The sequence below is a fragment of the Phalacrocorax carbo genome, chromosome 18 (genome assembly GCF_963921805.1).
Source record: "Phalacrocorax carbo chromosome 18, bPhaCar2.1, whole genome shotgun sequence".
In the NCBI taxonomy this organism is placed as follows: Eukaryota; Metazoa; Chordata; class Aves; order Suliformes; family Phalacrocoracidae; genus Phalacrocorax; species Phalacrocorax carbo.
The window spans coordinates 4949759-4970246 of NC_087530.1; the positions used below are offsets into that span (position 1 = coordinate 4949759).

The window sequence follows — 20488 nt, forward strand, 5'->3', positions numbered from 1 at the left end:
TACAGGAACAGCTGGAGGGAGGGAGGTTTTGCGCAATGTTTGCAACTTCACTGCAGCCAAAGAGCGCGGCAACAACGAGGTTTGAGCCAGCCTTAGCGGCCAAACGCGCAAGGGCCGATTCGCAGGGGGGAAAAGGGCTCTTTGTGCTGTTCAGCCTGTGCCCTGACAGGCCCCACGCCTCCGCCGCGGCAGTGTTGGTGAACCCACAGGGACTGGCGGGGCCAACCCGCACCGGGGCAGGCCCCGCGGCCCGGAACCGAAGCGCGGGTCGCTGTTCCCCGCCGGGCCGGTGCGCCGCTGCGCAGTCCCGGTCCCGGTGCCGGCGTGGCGGGGAGCCGTAGCCCCGTGCCGGTTCGGCGGGGTCGGGCCGCATGGCGAAGCAGAGCCCCGCGGGGCCCGAGGCGGCGGGACCGAGCGCCGCGGCCCGCGGGAAGGGCAGGAGGAGGAGGAGGAGGAGGAGGAAGGCCGCGCGCGGGAGCGGGGAAGCGGCGACGGGGGCCGCGCCGAAAGGCCCCGGCATGGCGGCGGCTCCCCCCCGCAGCCCCCGGGAGTTCTCCTCCAACTGGAAGGCGCTGCAGGAGGTGAGGGGGGACGGGGGGACGCGCCTGGGGCCAGCCGGAGCCGTCCCCGGGGCGCTGGGCCGGGGAGGCGCGGTGTCATCCTCTGAACGCAGTCCCACGTTGTATGCCGTAATTAAAATAATAATATTTTTTGTGTCATTAAATAAACTAGCGCACGCAGGCACCTGGGACGTCGCACTGCAGGCAATGCCCCTAGAGCTAGAGAGCGCAGGGCCGCTTGGCACCGCGGCACAATGCCAAAACCGCATCGGGAACGATGGCGGGGTCAGAAGCGGAGGGAGATAATCCTCTTTTCTCTCTTTTTTTTTTTGTTATTTTAGCTACTGAAACAAAAGGCAAATAACTCCAACGATCCCCTCTCTCCATGTCAAACACACACCAAAAAGAAGCTTCCGCTCGCAGTGGGAAACAGCCAAGAGGTTGCCGCTATCCATGGGAGCAGGAATGCGGTAAAGGCCAAACCCGCAAATAAAACGGACGATGGTTCTGCTAAAGACATTCCTTTGGCTAAGCCAAAATCTAAGAGGGTTGCAACAGATAAGAATTTAAATTGTATCAAAACCAGTGGAAAAGTCTGCAAAGAAAAAAAGAAAAATGGCACTATTTTAAAGGAGAAGGGCGATATAAAGCATAAGAGGAGGAAAGCTGAAGGGCTTGCGGAGCAGCAGCCCACAGAGTGAGTACTTTAGGCATCATCCACACACGTGAATATTTAGTTGGGGAGGGCTACATAAGGAGCACAGAGTGGTACATTCAAAACAGTTGCACTCTTCCAGACTAAATTTTGGGAGAAATAAGACGCATGCTGCCCCTACTCCTCAGATATAGCAACAAACCTGCACAGGTGGCCCTACCAGATTCATTTTCACAGAGCTGATTTGTTAATTTAAAAAATAAATAAGCTTTTCCTACACTATAAAGATGCAAGGCCACTTTAAGACTGTTGTATGTAACTAAATTTGTACTTACCAGGGCTGAAATATGGTTTGATGACGTTGATCCAAAAGATATTGAAGCAGCAATAGGACCTGAAGCAGCAAAAATTGCTAGAAGAAATATGGGACTCGAAACAGGCCAGTCCAAACAGTCTGTGGAGCAGGTGCTGGTGAAAGAAAAGGCTTCTGAAGGGTGAGTAGCATTCCAGCAGGAAGGATGGCAGCAGAGGCATCGAGATTATCTCCTAGTAACTGTGATTTGCAGGTGCCCAGCGTAAGCTGGTATCTCCATGAGCCTGCTGACAGACAAACTGCCGAGTTTTCCCCATTCGTATCAACACACGAACCTTTTGAACTCCACTACACAGCCCCTGCAGCAGAGGTGTCACCAAGCTGTCCTTTGTCTTTTAGGCTCACAGGAGCTGTAGCCATGGACTGTGAGATGGTGGGAGTGGGACCCAAGGGTGAAGACAGCATTGTGGCTCGCGTGTCCATCGTGAACCAATTTGGAAAGTGCGTTTATGACAAGTATGTCAAGCCTACAGAAGCGGTGACTGATTACAGAACAGCTGTTAGTGGCATACGCCCCAAGAATATAAATACAGGTAGGAGGTTTTTTTCCCAAAAAAATGTTCTTCAAGGAGGGGAAATTTAACAGGCTATCACACAAGCCTTGTTGGCTGAGCTTGGAAAAGTTTTAGACTTTTTTTGGGAAATAGAAAACAAAATGTAGTCTGAATGCTAAGAAAAATTGTGGGAAGAAGTACTTTTTATAGAGCAGTCATTAATGCCCTAGATAGAAGAGATTACAGAATCCCAGACTGGTGGGGGTTGGAAGGGCCCTCTGGAGGTCACCCCATCCCACCCCCTGCTGGAGCAGGCACCCCCAGAGCAGGGGGCACAGGACCGTGTCCAGGAGGGGTGTGAATGTCTCCAGGGAAGGGACCCCACAGCCTCTCTGGGCAGCCTGTGCCCCTGCTCTGGCACCCGCACAGGAAAGTAGTTTTTTGTCATATTTAAGTGGAACTTGTGCCCATCACCCCTTGGCCTGTCATTGGGCACCACTGAAAAGAGTCCAGTCCCATCCTCCTGACACCCACCCTTCAGATATTTATAAGCATTGTTGAGATCCCCCTTGGTCTTCTCTTCTCCAGGCTGAACAAGCCCAGGTCTCTCAGCCTTTCCTCCTAAGGGAGATGCTCCAGCCCCTGATCACCTTGGCAGCTCTGCGCTGGGCTTGCTCAAGGAGTTCCACATCCTTCTTGAACTGGGGGGCCCAGAACTGGACACAGTGCTCCAAATGTGGTCTCACTAGGGCAGAGCAGAGGGGGAGGATAAGCTGTCTCAATTAACTCGTGGATTAGGGTATGGGTATAAGACGTAGTTTATTTCCTTTTAGTGCTGTGCTTTCTGGAGTTCGCTATGCTCCTGTAACAAGCAGAGGGTTTAGCACACTGCACACATTTGCGTAACTACAGTCCCAAGGATACAATTGCCTTCACTGAAAAGGTGCAGTGTTTTATCTGGAGTTTGCTTAGTTGTCTTACACATCTAATGGAAAGTGTCTCGTTGTGTGGTATTTTTAGGAGAAGATTTTAAAACTGTTCAGAAGGAGGTCGCCGACATCTTGAATGGAAGGATTTTAGTTGGACATGCTTTACACAATGATCTAAAGGTACATGGCTGCAGATTTGTTATTTTGAAGACAAGGCTCCAAAAATTTAAGGTTGATTACATTTCTAATGCATCTTTCTGGATCAGATGAACACACCTGAATGCTTACAAACTACAGTTTTATCACCATTTTCTCAGTTTCTTGTTACTTCCTGCTGCACCAAGTCTAGCCCTAGTCACTAGCCCGCTAAAGGTCTTCAACTTCCAAACTCTAAAAGCACTGATCTGCTTACTAAAGAGCCAGGAAAGAAACAGAATGATGAAAAGACTGTTAGCGTGCTTTGTTACCCCCAGAGCTCAGCAGTCTGGCCATTGTTAGCAGAGGCAGGTATCTGATGTCGTGCTGTACCAGCACTGCAGGTAGCCTCTGCAGGTGGTGCCTCCAGATTCAGCACAGTTTCTCATGCTAAGCTAAACTGTGGTTCTTGAATCCAGCCAGTGTGTGGATGGTCTTGTTCATTCATGGTTTTGAACTATCTTATAACGGATGGAAGGAAAGAGCAGGAAGCTGTACCTTCACCTGTATAAATTTCCATGCAACTGCACACTTTGGACTGGAAATGTAATTTCTTCTAGGTCCTATTTCTTGATCATCCTAAGAAGAAAATCCGTGACACACAAAAATACAAGCCTTTCAGACAGAGAGTCAAGGTAAGAAACCTGCAGAAAGGTGCAGCTCAGTTAACTGACTCTCGAGCTGCTAACTCCCAGCTGCCAGCTCGCTCCTGCACTTTCCCCTACCTGACCCCGTTCCTTCCTTCCTACTTGAAATAGGGATGCCTGCTTTTTGTCATTTGAAAACACTAATCCAGTTGAATGCTTATTTAGTGTTTGAAATATATCAGTAAGTTACTTAGTTCAGTACAGACACTACCAGTAATACCTGTGCACAAAATTCAGTGGCTCTCCCACTCTTTAGCACCTGCGTGTTCTTCATAATGCTTTTCTGGATAGCAAAATAAGACAGTACAGTTCTACTAACATTAAGGCTTATGTGATCTTAATAGTATCATTTCCATAGGGATACAAAAAACACCAGATGGCTTCAAGTTTCTGCTTAGACTGCAGAAGTAAGGGTTCAGATTATAGGGAGAAGTTTCGTAACTATATGCTCAGGTTTTCCTTTTCACAGCAAGACACCCCAAACATAAATCTTAGGGTTAGAGTAACGTACATAAAATCCTCTCAGCAGTGCATGCATAAATCTTGTAATTCGTTAATTATTCTTGACAGTTCACCAGGAGAAGTTGAGATGTTCTGTAGTTTATTGAGGAATACACTTAAACTAATATTTTTGTGTAAATACACACATATATATTTCAAGTAGTGTGAGACAGCATGATTCTATCTTTTCCATTTCTAGAATGCACGCCCATCATTGAAACTGCTCTGCGAGAGACTGCTAAATGTTCAAGTGCAGGCATCAGAGCACTGCTCGGTATGTATCTCATCAGAATGTACATTTTTGGGTAATTCAACAAGGTACCACACACTAGCTCTGGGATCTGGGTTCAATCCCAAATGCTGTGGCTTCATTCTAGCCTCTCAGGGAGAGTTAGCGAGCTCTGCTGGGACACCTGCATGCAGGAAGATTGCCGTCTAAGCTTGCTTACTGCTATGTGGCTCATACCACTTGGATTGTTCCCTTATTTTCATAAACTTCATTTGCACAAGTCAGCTGTATTTTGTTGAAATATTAGTTCTTTTTATTTTAAGATCCCCAGGAAAAAAGTGATTCTGAAGTACTGACTGCTTACCTTAAAAGCAGCATTCTGCACCATTGTACTGTGGCGGGCTGGATAAAATAGCATGAGAGCCCACTACTGACTCTCAGCAGTTAGTTCGTTTCGGTGGACAGGAGGATGTAATAAGAGGAATGAACTGAAAAAGCAGGGCAAATTGTGAGGGTATCTCCAAGATACTGTATCAAGAGTATTTTTTCATTATGGCTTTCCAAGTCACGATCAGCACGTGCATAGCCCTGTGGTGGGCCGTGCATTCTGAGCACATACTCACCCCTTTCCACTAGTCACAGAACCTAAATCTAGAAGGAGATTATGAAACGTTAATTGAAAGGATGTATTAAAATGATGGAAGATTTAGCTGCTTATTAACAATAATGTTCTTAATGTCAGCCGTGTTTCATTAAGCCTCCTGTTCTGTTGTCTTTTAGATTCAGGATGCACAAGCAGCTATGAGACTGTACACCTTAGAGAAAAAGAAATGGGAAGCTGCTATTAAGAACAAATCTAACAGCAAAACCCATAAAACTTGAATGATTCTACACTTCGTTTCTACTGCTTTCATGGCACATTGCAAGGCAAATTTAGAGAGGACTCAGAACTGACAGCAGCTACTTCATAAAATCAAAAGGCAATACTTCCTAACACGGCACGTGACTGCTGCCGCACAAGAATACCGCTAGCATCCCCTTTCCGGGTGGCACCTGTGCCTACTGCCATGTTTCAACAATACTTGTAGCAAATGCCTGCATTTGTGAAGAACTTGATCAGTTCCACTTCTGCAAAGGAAATATACACTGAATATGTAAAACAGTGTTTTTAAATTACGACAGATGAAGAAGAAACTGTCATTGCTTTGCTGAAACTCCCAAGACTAAAATCTTTATTTCAAATATTTTAAAGTCTACAAAGTAAGGTGAATTCTTAGTTATTGCTGTTAGTCTCACAGTTGTGGTACCTAAATCAACAATAACTGTTTATAGACTATTAACGGCCCAATATTCATACTTCTGGTGAGAAAAATCTTCTAAAATATTTCTGGAGGTTCCAAGCTTTTATGTCCGTACCAGAAGTGTGCAAGACTTGTTCTTATACAAAAAGTTCTTCTTTTACTTCTGCAGTTTCAAAAGCGTTGGATCCACAAGGGTCATTATCTCCTGGAGAGAAATGTGAGAATTGTCAAAATACAAGATTACCTTCTTGTTTCACTGATTTTTATATTCCTTTTTATTAATAAAACCACTGTATTTAACTTAGGCCTTTAAAGGGAGTGGTGTTTTAAACATATGTGGGGTCTGATTCTGCAAAATCCAAAGCAGCTGTAATTACCAGACTGAACGCCAATGCTGTGATTTAAAGAATCTAAATGGATACTGGAAGGTAACAAGGAATGGGGTTTGGAGATTTAGCAGTTGCATGTCGCACACTCTGTTGCCAGGAACGAGAGTGGTCTGGTCTTGTCTGTCAGTCAACAGGACTCAAGGAGCAACAAATCACGTTTACAACAAAAGAGGGAGCTTTCTTCTCTTTTGTAATTGTTTTTTTCTGCACCACCTTACAGCTGCAGTGGTCATTACAGTGGTGCGGGCAACGCCTGCAGGAGACACCGGGGGACGAGTTTGCCTGTAACTGTCTCAGGCAAATTGTGTAAGCAGCTAAACGCAGAACTTCACAGAGCAAAATAAGACTACCCAGTTTTATTAGTTTGATAAACTTCTAATTACTGGTTTCTTGACAGCAAGCCATTGCAAAGGAAGTATTAGAGTAACACCTTAAATGGCTTGAATAACTTTGCTGTTTCAGGTGTTTCACCAGTTATGGTTTTTTCAGTATGACTACTCGGAATTTATTAAGTTAAATCTTCAGGCAAACTGTTACAAGGGTTTTGTTGCGTTTGTTGTTTGCCTTTTTTTAAGGATGTCACTTATAAAGCAAAAATAATTGGATGTAATATACTTTATTCCCATAAACTTTAGCCTGTTTTAGTACAAAGAATGTAGGAAATTAATGCAATGCAATGTTGCAAGAGACCAGAACATAGTTTTTAAAAGTTACAGCATAAAACAAGGAAAAAGAGCTTCCAGCTACTTGTCAGTAGTTAGTAATATTTTTTACAAACTCACTCTCCATCCTGCATACACAGAATTCTGTGAATTTCTGCACTATGTAATTCCAGCTATTTGAGAATGCTAAAATCCATAAGCAGAAATAATGCACTAAGCATCCACCTTGTATTATCACAGTGACTTCTACATACCACGCTAGATGGAAAACGGTTTTTTATTTCAAACAGCAGTTCTTCCATCTTCTGGGACAGCATATCCAGCACAACATCATCTGTAGTGTAAATGAACAGGATAATGTAAGGTTACAACTGCCAATGGTTTCAGCAGGAGCTAAAAGAGAGCAGGGAGGAGACATCTACACAAACAGAAGGCAAGATATAAGATGAAGTTATAACATCAGAGGGGCATTTATAATTATCCAAGAGCAGGTGGGATGACCTCTCAGTTCCAATTCATCCTCCCTTCTCAGATATATAGGAAGTCTTTCCTGAGAGCAACTAACACATCCCTGAGCAGCTGCTGTTATGGTTTTCTTAACATTCTTTTGGGAGTTGGGGAGAGGAAGAGACTTGACAAACACCACCACCATCTCACCATACTGAACCATCTCGTTAACCAGCACACAGATACTTTCCACCACTTCTGGATCATCAAAGTGAAGGTTGTAGGCATCTTTGATCAGGTTTATTCCACTGCCTTTTGAATCCGTTATAAATCTCAAAGCTGATATTTCTGAAAGGGAGACAAACACTGCTGGGCTAATTGGTAGCTGCGGACTGCATTATCTTCCAGTCCCCTGCTCCAGCTAGCACGTGTAATATTTTTCCAGGAAGTCATGTCTATATTTTCAGCCTTCCTAAAAGCTATTCTGAAGCGTATTTGGGCAACAAGTAGAAGACCTGATATGCAGCCAACACTGTCATGCATGGCAGAAGTGATGTTCTTGTGTTTACTGTTGTCACACTGATGGAGCTCTACCCATTTACACAGTTCAAACAACTTCATTTGTTTAATGGATCAGACTGTGCTGATCTAATACTTCTCATACAGGCATGCTGGGTCCATGGGAAGAAAAAAAATTGCACGTCCAGTTTCACTATTTCCTCTTCTAGTCCTGCAAGAAAGGATTAACTCGGGAGGGCAGACGCCAATCCCAACCCCACTGTGAACTCTTGAACTATGCGGAAACATCCATTTCTGAGCTGATTTGCATTTAATTTTAAAAAATTGCTGACTGTTACCAGATTGCCTTAGAAGGCTTGCTAATGCCAGGCACGCATTCTTCACCAGCACTGGTCTTTCTAGATTCATCCTGAGCGCATCCAGCAGAAGCACTGTTGTGGGCTCATAATCATTTTCTGTTAAGCAGCCTTTAAGAAAAAAAAAAAACAAAAAACACACAAAACCCCAAAACTTTAACATACTCAAAAGCATTTAACACACTCACCAGCGTTTCAACTTCTGCCTACTGTTTCTGAAATTACTTCTTAATTATGCAGTAACAGATACAAAGAAAGCATGTGAAAACCTGTACTGCAGTAAAAAAGGCCCTATAAAATCTTACAATGAGTTGATCCAGGGGTCTAGGAGAGATTACTGATACATCTTCTATACGTCAAGATTCCCTTTCATTCTCCAAGCCAAAAAGGCATGGAGAATCCTGAATACTCTACCTAGTCTGCTGGTGCGTACTAGGAACAAGATTGCTTAGGGTGTTTTACTCAGCAGTTCCTAGTGGAACGATGGCATAAGCACAGCGTGGTAGGTTAAAGTTTGGCAATATTCTTGCATAAGGAAGACATAAGACAAAGTAGTACTGCAAGGATGTGTTCCTAGTGCACATGACAATGAAAGAGGTGTGTTTAGTTTTTTGATCTGAAATATTGTTCCCCATTTACAAAGCAAATGGCGTAAAAACAAGCCTCCCAGCCCATGCTGCACAACACTAATGCTGTGTTCAAAGCAGTAACACGAACGGGATTCTTGGTCTTAAGAGATAAGCCAGAGAACGCTCTGCACAACATGGGTTGTTGTAGCTGCCCATTATTACAGTAACCATCAGCAGTATCTAATAAAATTGCTCAGCTCATCAAAAATAGCTTCATTAGGGAGCGTTATAGAGCAAGTGCAGGGAAGACTGGTTAAGAGAGGATGCAAGTTTCTAACTCTGCTGCCATCTGCAGAGCCTGCTAAGGCCAAGCAGCCTGTGGTTCAGGAATCACCACTGACAGACATGTTTGGCATACTAACCTTTTCCATACATAAGGGACAAGAAGGCTGGGAAAACACACCTTGAAGTGACAATGCCCACAGAGCCGAGCAAGCAGACTCCGTAACTGTTCCATTCTGGAGGTGCTCTTGAAGGACCACAGAGATAACAGGGACTCCACTTTTCAGCAATGCTTGGTCTACATTTTTCTCTGAATTACCATAACAAAAAGGAAATGCATCAAGCAGAGTTATTTAATCAAGTAATAATATCATAAGGACATCGTATGTCAAATTATATGTTAAAACCTTATGGGCAATGGCACTGGGGTAATGCAACATTATTTCAGTATGGACAACAGCAGAGGGAAGGAATTTAAAATGTACAAAACCAAATCAAATTTTACAGGACTAATAAATAGTAATATTTATTTCAGAAATCTGAACTTCTCCAGGAACTAATTTTCTTTGCCATTGAAATTATACAGGGGGATCAGAACAAGAAATCTCAAAAAGTAACCACCTTTTTGACAGAACAGTCTGCAGGATGGATATTTAGCTGGTCACGTACATCAAATGGGTGGTTTGTTGCACAGAGGGAATAAACCGCACCAAGTCCAATTGTGCACATTCTGTGCTCTCAGCCTTCCTTGATGATTAGAACACCACACACCTATACAAGAACATGTCACAAACAAATCCCCTAAAAAACCTCCCAGCGTGGTGTCACAAGAAGGGGTCAGCGCAAGCAATCGCCCATGGCTCTCCAACTCTGTGGGATGATGCTGGTTTAGTTCTAAGGCAACGGGAAGAGTACACTTGCCACCTTGCCAATCACACTTCTTTTGGAAAAGCAAGTCTCTAGGAGACGTCCAACTCAAGATTTAGCCCAGCACTGCCAAGAGAAGTGTGACGCAAAGAAATAAGATGCTAGTAATTCGAAATGCTATTCTGATACCTAATCTAATATGCTGTTTGCACCGCACTCCCCTCTGCTAAGGCCAGAGCAAAACCACATGAATGGCAAACCAGAAACCGCGTTTCTGACGGTGCGTTCGTAAGCCACGTCTTGGCCTAAACAGTGAAGATTTGACTTGATGGGTTATCACAAAAAGGGTTGCTAAAAAGTGTGCATTAGTTTTTTGTTTTCTCATTTATCTCTGGATCACTTAATGCTATTCCAATAGTGCCGCCGAGGCATCTCCCCAGAATGGGGGAAAAGAAAAATCCAGTCCCAGCAACAGGAACATCTGAACTGAATTAGACACGATACCTGCTGCCTTTCAGTCACATGAGTCTAGGCACAATACCTGCTGTGTTCTACTTACCACTCGCAGCCAAGCTCCAGAGAGCTCCACAGCAAGAGAGGCAGATCTTTTCATTATGATAAAAATTTCTTAAAATTGACAGAAGGTCTGGAATTACTCCAACTTTCCTTAGATTCTCTGCAGCAACTTCTGAAAAACAGAAATTCTATAGAATCCAGTATTTTTGTCCCACTCACTGTCCTCGCAACACACAGCACTACTAACCATGTTTAAACAGCGATAAAGCAGTTACATGATACCATCAGCTGGACAAAAGAAGGCAAGAAAACAGACTGAATTCTGTAACAAGATGCACTTACGCATAGTGTTTAGCACAAATGACCCTTACAAACGGATGTTTGGCCATCCTTTTTCCCTACAGATCTGAAATTTACGGAGCAGGAAAAGAACCGAGATGGTATAAACTACCACTTTTCAAATGTCTGCAATTTAGCAATTCAATATACCTCAGCTTCAGAGTTAGGAAGAGACATATAAAAATAGTTTGGTCTTAGATGGTAATTTCATTTGTACATGACACTTTGTAATTATTTTTTTTTTAAAGATTATCTCCTTGCTGCTAAATCCTTCTGTCACCATTTATAAAAACAGTCTTCTGATGACTGTTAAACTGACACTGGGAATAAGTAAGAAATACTATAAATATTTCACAATTACAGTCTCAGGAGAAAAATCAAAGTAGAGAAATTAGGTAGAATGGTTTCAGTTCAGCATTGGCGCAACCAAAAATAGAATCCAGGTTCTATGCCCTCATTTTCCCGAGCACTATTTGCACAGTTTATACTTGTTTCCAAAACAAGATTGAATACAGGACCACTCTGAAAGATACAATTCTGTAAGCACATGAAGCCTCAGCAGCATATCTTATACTTTCAGGCATATTACCTTGACAATATCTAGTCAATCTTACCAATATTACCACTATTAAACTAATACCTACAGACATCCACATCTCTCAGTGAAGTAATGAGTTCTGCATTATTTCTTGGATTAGATTATAAAAGTAGAAAAATAAGAATATTCCCCCAAAACTAACAAGGTGACCCACCACTGGCTGAAATCATCATCAATAATGTGCAGAGCAATGACAGTAACTCTTCATTTTCCGAGTGTTTTCTCACTGTCTCCGACAGAGAGCTGGTCACATTCTCACCCAGGGCCATCACCACATCCTGTTCTAGAGCTGTCAGAAGTAAATATTTGGACAGAACAAAGAGATTTCAGGGGCTTTGAATGAAGTCTGAACTCCCTGCTGCCATCATAAGTAAAACACTCAAGTAACAGCATTTCTTCTCATAGCAAATCCAAAAGTTACTTTAAATTTTCTTTTTCTGAAAAGCAGTTCTTCTGATTTTTAATGCTGTGTCATTGTCAGGTGTTATTGGGGTAAATCGCCAAGAAAATGACAGCAGGGACAACACAAGAGACCAAAAAGTATCCTGCAGTTCTATGCTTTGAAATTCAAACATCAGAGCACTGAGAGTCTCTTATTTATATACTCTAGCAACAATCTACATAACATGAAAACAAACTTGGTAGCCTAAGATCAGTAGCCTGTATTTAAAATTAACACTAACCCAGGATTAATGTGTGCTAGTCCTGGAGAAAGTCCAGGAGAATCCAGACTCTTATTAAAGCTGGTTAAATTCCTCTATTACTTTAAATTTAATCCCCTAAAATCATTACTGAACCCTTTTCAAACCTTATCTGCTACATCTAGCTTTACAAGAGATAGGCTGTATTACCCAGCATAAGTCAGAAGTCTCATAACTGTACCTTGACTAAAGATTTCAAGCAATAAACTGCAACCATCTACTTGTAACTTGAGAGAATCTACATGAGTCTTCATGGCAAAAGTGATCAATTCTGTGAATGTCAGCAGGTAGGGCAAGGCTGTGGGGAAAAGAAATGAGACAGCGCTCAGTTACACAGTCAGTTGCTTAGAATGCTCAGTGGGTATCTATGCTCCGAAACGCAAGAGTTCCAGTTTCAAATAAATTGGAGTCCCTATGGATGATGTGATACAGCAGAACAACATTCTTGAATGAAAGAGAACAAAACGCAAGTAAAGATGGAACAATACAGACTGAATTCTGTGGTCTCTATGGGAAACGTCTCGTATTGACAGCTGCAAGGCTACGCAAGCCAAGTGTAACCAGCACGTCCCTCATTAAGTCACGCTGGCACAGTTCAGTGGTCACGTAGCAAGTCGTGGGGTAGAATATTCTGCATGAGCCCCAAACCATGCTTTTCAGAACCTGTGGAGGAAAGTATTTCACCAGGTCTTCTAGTTCTAGGAAGACTGAGCTTTTGGAATAGGTAATACAGCTTTTCAGTGAGCCCACAAATATATGGAAAAACGTTGGGGAAACCTGGATGATTTTTAGGGATCCGTTTTGAGCACCCTCAAAGATGCGAGCATCAGTCACGGCACGCTGTGGTGCAGAAGGGCCAAACCAGTCAGTCAGATGCGCACACAGCCTTGTATTGCTGCAATAGGTTTGAATGAGAAATCACGAAGATCCCTTCTTTTTGTTATTTATAACCAAAGCCCGCTGTATTACTGAGGAAAGATCTATTCAGTAACAGAGTTGAAGATATAGGGAACCCTAAGGAAAACAAGTTATTCTTTTTCCTTATTGGTTACAGATAGGAACACCCCTGTGTTTTAACATCGTAAGCCAATGCCAGCACTGTAATGCTATCCCTATCAAATGGCAGCACATTTTATAACTGAGTTAACGTGGCGTTTTGAAAAATATTATACTTGATCTGAAAGGTTAGTCTGAAAAATGTGCAGATTCTGGGAGAAAATAGTCTTTACTCACGCAGCTTTACTAGACACACCAAAACTAGACACGTCTAACCGCCTTCTGCTCTATCAGTCTTACAGCCCTAGGCATTACCCCCAGGTTACCCCAACGTGGATACGAATTACCTTCTTCTAACGTCAGTTTGCCAATTCACCTTTGCTGCCAAATAAAATATCACTAAGGGGTTTTTTTTCCAGTGCCCTTTTTTCCAATCCAGTAAAACACCTCTGCTCTTCAACAAAAGCACTTCCAAAACAAGCACCAACACAATCTCATCAACTAATGGCCTACTCCAGAATGTTCCAAAAACAAGAAACAGGAAGACAGCAATGTCATTCTCATTTCTTGTCATGAGAATTCTTTCCTCTTCCTATTATCTCAAAATTTAAGGAAAGAGCAGAATAAATAAATTAATAAAATAGTGCCTTACCACTTTTATCTCTTACAAAGCTGGCAAGGTGTTGAATGGCTTTAGCCTGTGCTTCTTCTATATCCCAGAAAGCCTGCATGAATTCTGCATAAAGCAAAAAAAAAGTCTTCTATACAATACAAACAGTTATGAAAAGCATTCACATTTTCTCTATTTTGTTAATTGATATCAATGAAAATAATGTAATGTGTGATTGTTGAAGAGAGAAAAAAACTTTTCCCCTGAGGCATCAAACATTTAAATATTACAAAGTGTTATAATTCACCTCTATAATCTGTGTATTTGGCATGATACATTTTGGGGACCTGTTTGGAATATTAATTTGGAGCAGGGAGAGGGGCTTTAAATGCATTATTCTTACAGCCTTTTCAGAATAAGAGAATATCTTCCTTCCTTAGACAGAAAATAACAGAACAGCTCCTTTATTGGCATAAATTGGCAAACATGTTAGAACGCAGACAAAGTGAGTGGGGCTCCCCAATTTTCCAAGGAACAACCTCTGACCCCATTTAACTTCTGCAGTAGGTATGGCTGGTGATCTTATGAGGTTATAGGAAAGGCTGTATAGTAATCCTTCCTCCAAATAGCACCCCATTTTATTTCAAGTAAAATGAATGTCCAATAATTCATTTTCAAGTAGAATATATGCTGACTGGAAAACATGTGGGTTTATTTCCTATGAAAATCACCATTATATTAATCTTATTTTCCTTATTACCTAGAACACTTTCGATTCCTCCCTCAAGGAGCACATCTATTATTTTGGAAGGCAAAGACTTTTTCACATTTACTAAAGAGGCACCAGCAACAGTCAGGCATTCCCTAATAAATGGAACATCAGTCAGATCCCTAGAATTACGAGAGACAAAAGCAGGACCAAAAGTTAGAACTGGTTATAAAAAAAATATGCTACAGGATTTTGTTTCATTTTGATATAAAAAAGCTAACAATACTTCTTTGAAGACTTGATTATTTTTCACAGGACTTACACAATTTACTTCAAAACAGCTAATGAAAGAGCATACACTGAGCGAGCCATGCGTAGGCTTCAAGTTAATGGCTTGTAAAATCATGTATAACATGACTTTATAATGTCACTCTTGAAAAAAGGACACTTAGCCATATCAGAACGCCCACTTCTGAATGGACACCACCTCTTTGACTTCAATAACTCAGTTTGTCGAGGCAATAAGGTCAGCAACTTTGACTCAGTCTCTTTCAAACAGTAGCTAACGTTCCCAACTTTGCAAAGGTAGGTGGGGTTTAGGACAAATAATAATGAAGGGAAAGCATCCAGAACTCACTTTGCTGTGGGTCTCATGCTGGGCTGAATCTGTAGCATCATAAATAAAACTGGAAATAATGGCAAAGAGCTGTTATCTCCATTTTGCATCAGTGTCAGAACTCCCTCAAGACAGCTGGTATCCTGTCTAATATCCTGCAGTAATGAAGTTATCTCTTCTGCCTGTAAAGAGTATAGTATCAGAAGAGCTTTCACGCACTCATTTACAGATATCCCAGTGGGCCAATGACATTTTAAATCTATAATGAAACCTTATTACATACATTCAGAACAAAGCAGGTCGTCATGTCAAGTAGAATACAGCCTAGAGACCAGATGTCAGATTTCTCAGTAAAAGAAAAACCAAATGTTTCTGGAGCCATCCAAGACTTGCTATCTGTTGAAATAAGAATCATATGACAATGTTGCTGGCACTGTACTATACACAGTTTTTGCTTGCATGTCATAGAATCACAGAATCATTAAGGTTGGAAAAGACTGAACCACAGGCAATTGTTTTATGCCTAAAAATAATTTAGAGATATTCTGCAGAGATTAGACTTTTTTTTTTACCGGTGATATGCCGCAAAAGACTAAGAAACACACTATAACTAATAAACCATTTTCTAAGATGTTACTGCATATATATCAAGCTAAAAAGGATTCCAACTGTATCTGTTGCAGAGTCCTGAGAATCAGACATAACTATAGTTTTCAGCTGTGAACACAATTAATGCTGCAGGCAACTGCCTGTGAATATCCTAGTCATACTTTAGAAGACAGATAGCATAATGCAGAGAAGGGGGAAGGAAGTCAATTCTTATTTCTTTGCCCAATTTTTCTCTGCGGATTAAAAATATTCACCGTAACTGCATCTTTTAAAAATAAAGTAAAAAAATGTAAAACAAATGTCTACTTTCTTCCACTCTTATTTTCCATTTCATCTCATCTGTCATAAGTGTTTCTGTACTGAAGTCACTAAGCATGAAGGATGCTTCACCAGTCACAAGAATGTTTGATGGCTTGAGATTTCTGCAACAGAAATATTTTCTGTCAGCCTATGAAATCAGAGTTTAACGATCTATAACTACAGGTTCCTAGCACCTTTACACATCAGAAGGTTTGGGGTTTTCTGGGAGGAGGGTGGGTGGGGTGGTGGTGAGGGTTTGGGTTTTTTATATATACAAGTGATAATCAACTGAAATACAATTACTTTCTCCTTTTACTGTGAAGTGCTTTAAAATTTGTGATTGCAACAGATTTACCTGAACACAGAATACAACGGTTGTCTCTTATTTCAGATACAGAAAGCATACCTTGCCCATCACAGCCACCAAAATGTAAGCACTAACAGAGATGGTCAATATTCTAATATTAACATTCGAATTTTAGCACATTCAAGAAAACAGAGAGAACGCCTCATTCAAACAAATAATTCTAGACAAAACTCAAGAAACAGATGACTTCAGAAGTCACAGAAAACTAATCTATACGTGAAGCCCAGAATTTCTAACCCCCGCTCTCCCTTTTGAACAGTAAAATCCACTGCCTCTAAGTGAACAGCTGTGCTGAACCAACAGTCACTGCAGAGGACAATGACCTATCAGACAAAAAGAACAAGATTTCTACTCACCTGTGGAAAATACTCCGTTTGTGTATATAAAGCAAAGCATCTACCATCTGTCCCAGGAACTTCAGAATCACCTGTCGAGGGGAATAGACACAAAAGTGTAAGATAACCACAATTAACTTCCAAATAGCTTCCAAAACCACCCTTCAGTGAAACACTGTGCTTTGAAGACTTTGGGGTGACTTTGGGAAAGAGGGACAACAGAGGAAGAAACATAAAAGCAGTGAGACTCTGTTAGTTCAACCAGATGCCTCTTCTGTACTTTTTACCATGTCTGTTATTTTTTCTGATCTCTGCCTTTTTTCCTTGATTACTGATGAAAGATCTCCTTGGCCCGAGTGCTGCATTACCAGACAAAGGAACAGAGATGATATCTGTAATAAAACATTACAGCAAAATTGTCTAGTCATTTGCAGGTAATAACATATCCAGTAAGAAAGATAAAACTGAGCACTTGGACAAACAGCTGGGTGCAATGTTCACCAATACCAAGGTGTTCTGAGATGATTTATCTCTCAGAGGAGACAATGTTTACTTTCTTTTATTAAAAATACAGCATATTTGTTGCTTTTTTGATTAAAAAAAACCAAAAAAACCCCACAAAAAACCCAAACCAAACATTATCATGCATCTTATCTGAAGCCACATGGGACAATTCAAGTCAAACATACATCCATAAAATAAACACAAATTTTGCCTGAGCACTGAATAAAATCTGCAAATAAACAAGTCAGGGCTTTCAGCTTCCTACAGCCTCCTGTAAAGGGGTTTTCATGCAGGCATGAAAATCAGTATTGCACACTGATTCACATCAGAATCTGTGAGTCAGCATACAATACTGCCATGTGATGGACTCCAATCCATGTATCTTCACAGCTTTTCAGCACGTTTATTCAGGAGTTAAAAAAGCAGGCTGGTTTCAAATCAGATAACCTTTCTTTAGCATCTCACACCGATGACCCCAAATTTAAACCTGCAAAAATGCTTACATGCCTACAATGTTAACCACGTGTTCCAGTTTAACGAATTGTATTTCATTCTCACCTCATTATCCCAAGTCACAAACACTTCCTTGTAAGCACAGATGTTTGAATGATGAAGTTTTAGCAAATCCATTGCCTGCACAGAATGAAAAATACAGAGCTCTCTATAGCTACACAGACCTTCCCACTTAATAGGACCTTAATAATACCCTAAGCCAGTCCCTGACTTGTTCATGTCATGTCTGATCAAATTCTTTCGTTGTGCAAGCTCTGTTAATATATTTGCACACACAGTGTCAAGTTAAGGAAGACATTTCAGTAAGACTCTACTCAATGTAATGCTGTAACAGCCTTGCGAGATTCAAGGATATAAACTATTCTTGGGGAGAAACAACCCCCTTCAGTTCCTAACATCCAAACCTGAAAACGCAGAATGTGAAAGTCAAGACGATTTTTCTAGCATAGCCATTATTTCCGTTAACCCCTATGCAAGCTTGGACCACAGAAAATATGATGACACTAGTGAGATGCTTATCTCCTTGAACTTGGTTTCTGTGTAAGGCTCTAACAATTACCAACTACTTCAGCAAATTTGCTGATGATGTGAAGGTAAAAAGAATTCAACTTACTCTCCTATAGCTGAGTTTGTGGCTGTGTAGACACGACAGAAAAACTAACAGCCATGCTACCAGCTGGCACAACTGCATGTATTTCGGTAGACAGGGACATCAGCAGAAAATTGGATCAACCTTTATCAGTAAAGCCAGCGTTGGTGCATAAAGAGGTCACCTCTCTTGAGTAGGATGAAGCATCTGTACAGACATGTATTCTCACTCATTTTCAACTGCAGGTGTCACGCATGCTGGACAGTGAGACTAATCCATTACTTCACATATTTTGTTGAAACAAATTTTGGTACTTTAATAATATTTCTGATGTTCCTTCTCATTTGAGACATTGAAACAAGTTTGCACCAAAAAAAAAGTACAACCAAGGAGGAAAACCCATCCAATCATTCACATCAGAACATGTCCAGCTCTGAGTAATAAAAATATAATGAAACATGTTAACCAGAAATTGAGTTCTTAATAATAAGATATAAACAGACCAAGGTTCTTCTTCAGCTTGAAGGCCAAAGGATGAGCTTTGGTCTTTGTCTTTCAGCACAAAACAAATATTAACCCTGAAAAAGGACTATCCTCTGAGAGCAGCTTGCATTTAAATCTATATACTCCAATGTAGGAACTAACTAAACTGCCTGAACTAAAGCAGAGGGCAGGAAGAACACCCATCAGATAGTCCTACATGATTTACATCTTGTCTATTTACTTAGTTAATCCTTGTAGATAAAAGACTTTGGTCTTTGTAAGTGTAATAGTAAAGAAAAACTGCACTGATACCTCCTTCAAGGCCTCATTTGCTTGCTTTTCTTCAATGCATTCAACCTGCACCAAACAAAAGACGAGATTATAACATAGAGACAGGTGAACCTTAAGCCAGAACATCCTTGCCAAGATGACCGGAGCTGCCAGTTGCGTATGAATTGGCATAAATTTTCAATGAGAACTCCAATCTGTAATGTTTGGAGCAGTCTTGTTGGGAGATGGCCAGAAATGAGTCTGCATTCTTCTCCTGCACTGTCAAAGAAGCAGTAAGCTAAGGTGAAAACACACTGGATGGACCTAAACAGGTGGCTCCCTTTTCCCCACTTTTAACCTCAGTATTTTAGTAAACTGATCTGAATCTTCCGGTTTCCAAAACAGCAGCACAGTAAGATGTAAGACTACTCCTACCCAGCAGCCAAGCTGCCCAACATGTTTGTCTCTGTTACTATCAGAGGGGGCCATGGAGATGGCAAACACGCCAATGTTTTCTCGTTTTCTTAGCAACCACCTTCTCACCTGCTTCAGAACATATTTCTTCTCTGCACCCTTTTCTGTTTTCAATTCAACTACCAGCATAGTGCCCAGCGCCCCAGGCTGGAGCTGCTCCAGCACCTGCAGGGCGGAGGAGGGATGTTGATGCACTTGCTCAGCTGGAAGGGGGAGACCCACCGAGGCAGAAAGCCCCTTCAAACCACCCCCCCAGACACCCTCCCCACAGCGCACACCTCCAGCTCCCCGCGGCAGGACCACAAGCACCCCCCTCTGCACCCCAACTGTCGAGGGGCACAGACCTCCCCTCCCCTCCAGGACATTCCCCCTCCCTTCCCCGCTGCCGAGCGGAACACCCCCATCTCCCCAGGGTCCCCCCACACCACAGCACTTCCCTCCCTGCGACCACCTAAGCCCCTTCCTCAGTGCCACCCCCCGCAGGGCCGCCACCCCCCCCCCACCCCGCTCCCTCCCCACGGTCACGTACCACCCCCGGGGTGCCCACACCCCCTCCCCAAGGCCACACATCCCTCCCCAGGGCCACCGACACCACCCACAAGGCTGCAGCCACCCCCTTCCCGCGGGGCAGGGCCTGACCCTTCGGGAAACACCTCGTATTTCTCCATGGCGGGGCAGGGCCCGGCCCCCCGCTGAGGCGGGACGGGCGGTGGGTGCGGAGAGACCCCGAGCGAGGGCGGCCCCTCAGCCGTTAGCAGCCCAGCAGGGCGGGGGCGCCTCTCCTTAGGCTAGGCTTTCCAACTGAGAAAGTGCCGTTACACCCCGCGGGCAGGAGCAGAACCGCGGAGCCACCACAGAGGCCAGCCCTACACCCACCATTGCCCCCACCCTTACGGGCGTTTCCGCACCATCGCGGTCCCTTTAAGTGCGCGGGTGGGCGGGGCGGAGCTGCCCCGCCCACCCGGGGTCACCTCCCCGCCCCGC

General features: G+C 42.7%; 2 protein-coding genes across 5 annotated transcripts; one reads left to right on the forward strand and one right to left on the reverse strand.

The window, feature by feature from the left end:
• The first annotated feature begins 47 nt into the window (after window positions 1–47).
• On the forward strand, window positions 48–6184 carry REXO4 (REX4 homolog, 3'-5' exonuclease). The gene is made up of 8 exons (XM_064468744.1): window positions 48–581; window positions 902–1257; window positions 1554–1709; window positions 1928–2121; window positions 3103–3191; window positions 3767–3841; window positions 4554–4628; window positions 5364–6184. Exons 1-8 carry the CDS (start codon window positions 372–374, stop codon window positions 5463–5465), a joined length of 1257 nt encoding a protein of 418 aa, XP_064324814.1. The 5' UTR covers window positions 48–371; the 3' UTR covers window positions 5466–6184.
• Window positions 5951–20484, reverse strand: STKLD1 (serine/threonine kinase like domain containing 1). 4 transcript variants are annotated; one of them, XM_064468738.1, is made up of 19 exons: window positions 20158–20482; window positions 19574–19669; window positions 19073–19117; window positions 17734–17808; window positions 16959–17063; window positions 16693–16763; window positions 15976–16091; window positions 15344–15456; window positions 15082–15242; window positions 14496–14626; window positions 13778–13861; window positions 12311–12427; window positions 11583–11717; window positions 10535–10663; window positions 9290–9418; window positions 8240–8368; window positions 7593–7730; window positions 7190–7269; window positions 5951–6089 (listed from the first exon to the last, which is right to left on the reverse strand). In XM_064468738.1, exons 1-19 carry the CDS (start codon window positions 20170–20172, stop codon window positions 6042–6044), a joined length of 1917 nt encoding a protein of 638 aa, XP_064324808.1. In that variant the 5' UTR covers window positions 20173–20482; the 3' UTR covers window positions 5951–6041. The 4 variants fall into 4 exon arrangements, 1 of the variants encoding a protein (XP_064324808.1); XR_010375640.1 differs by having other exon boundaries at window positions 6020–6089; window positions 7190–7730; window positions 20158–20484; XR_010375641.1 differs by lacking the exon at window positions 19574–19669 and having other exon boundaries at window positions 6020–6089; window positions 7190–7730; window positions 20158–20484.
• Window positions 20485–20488: the final 4 nt, after the last annotated feature.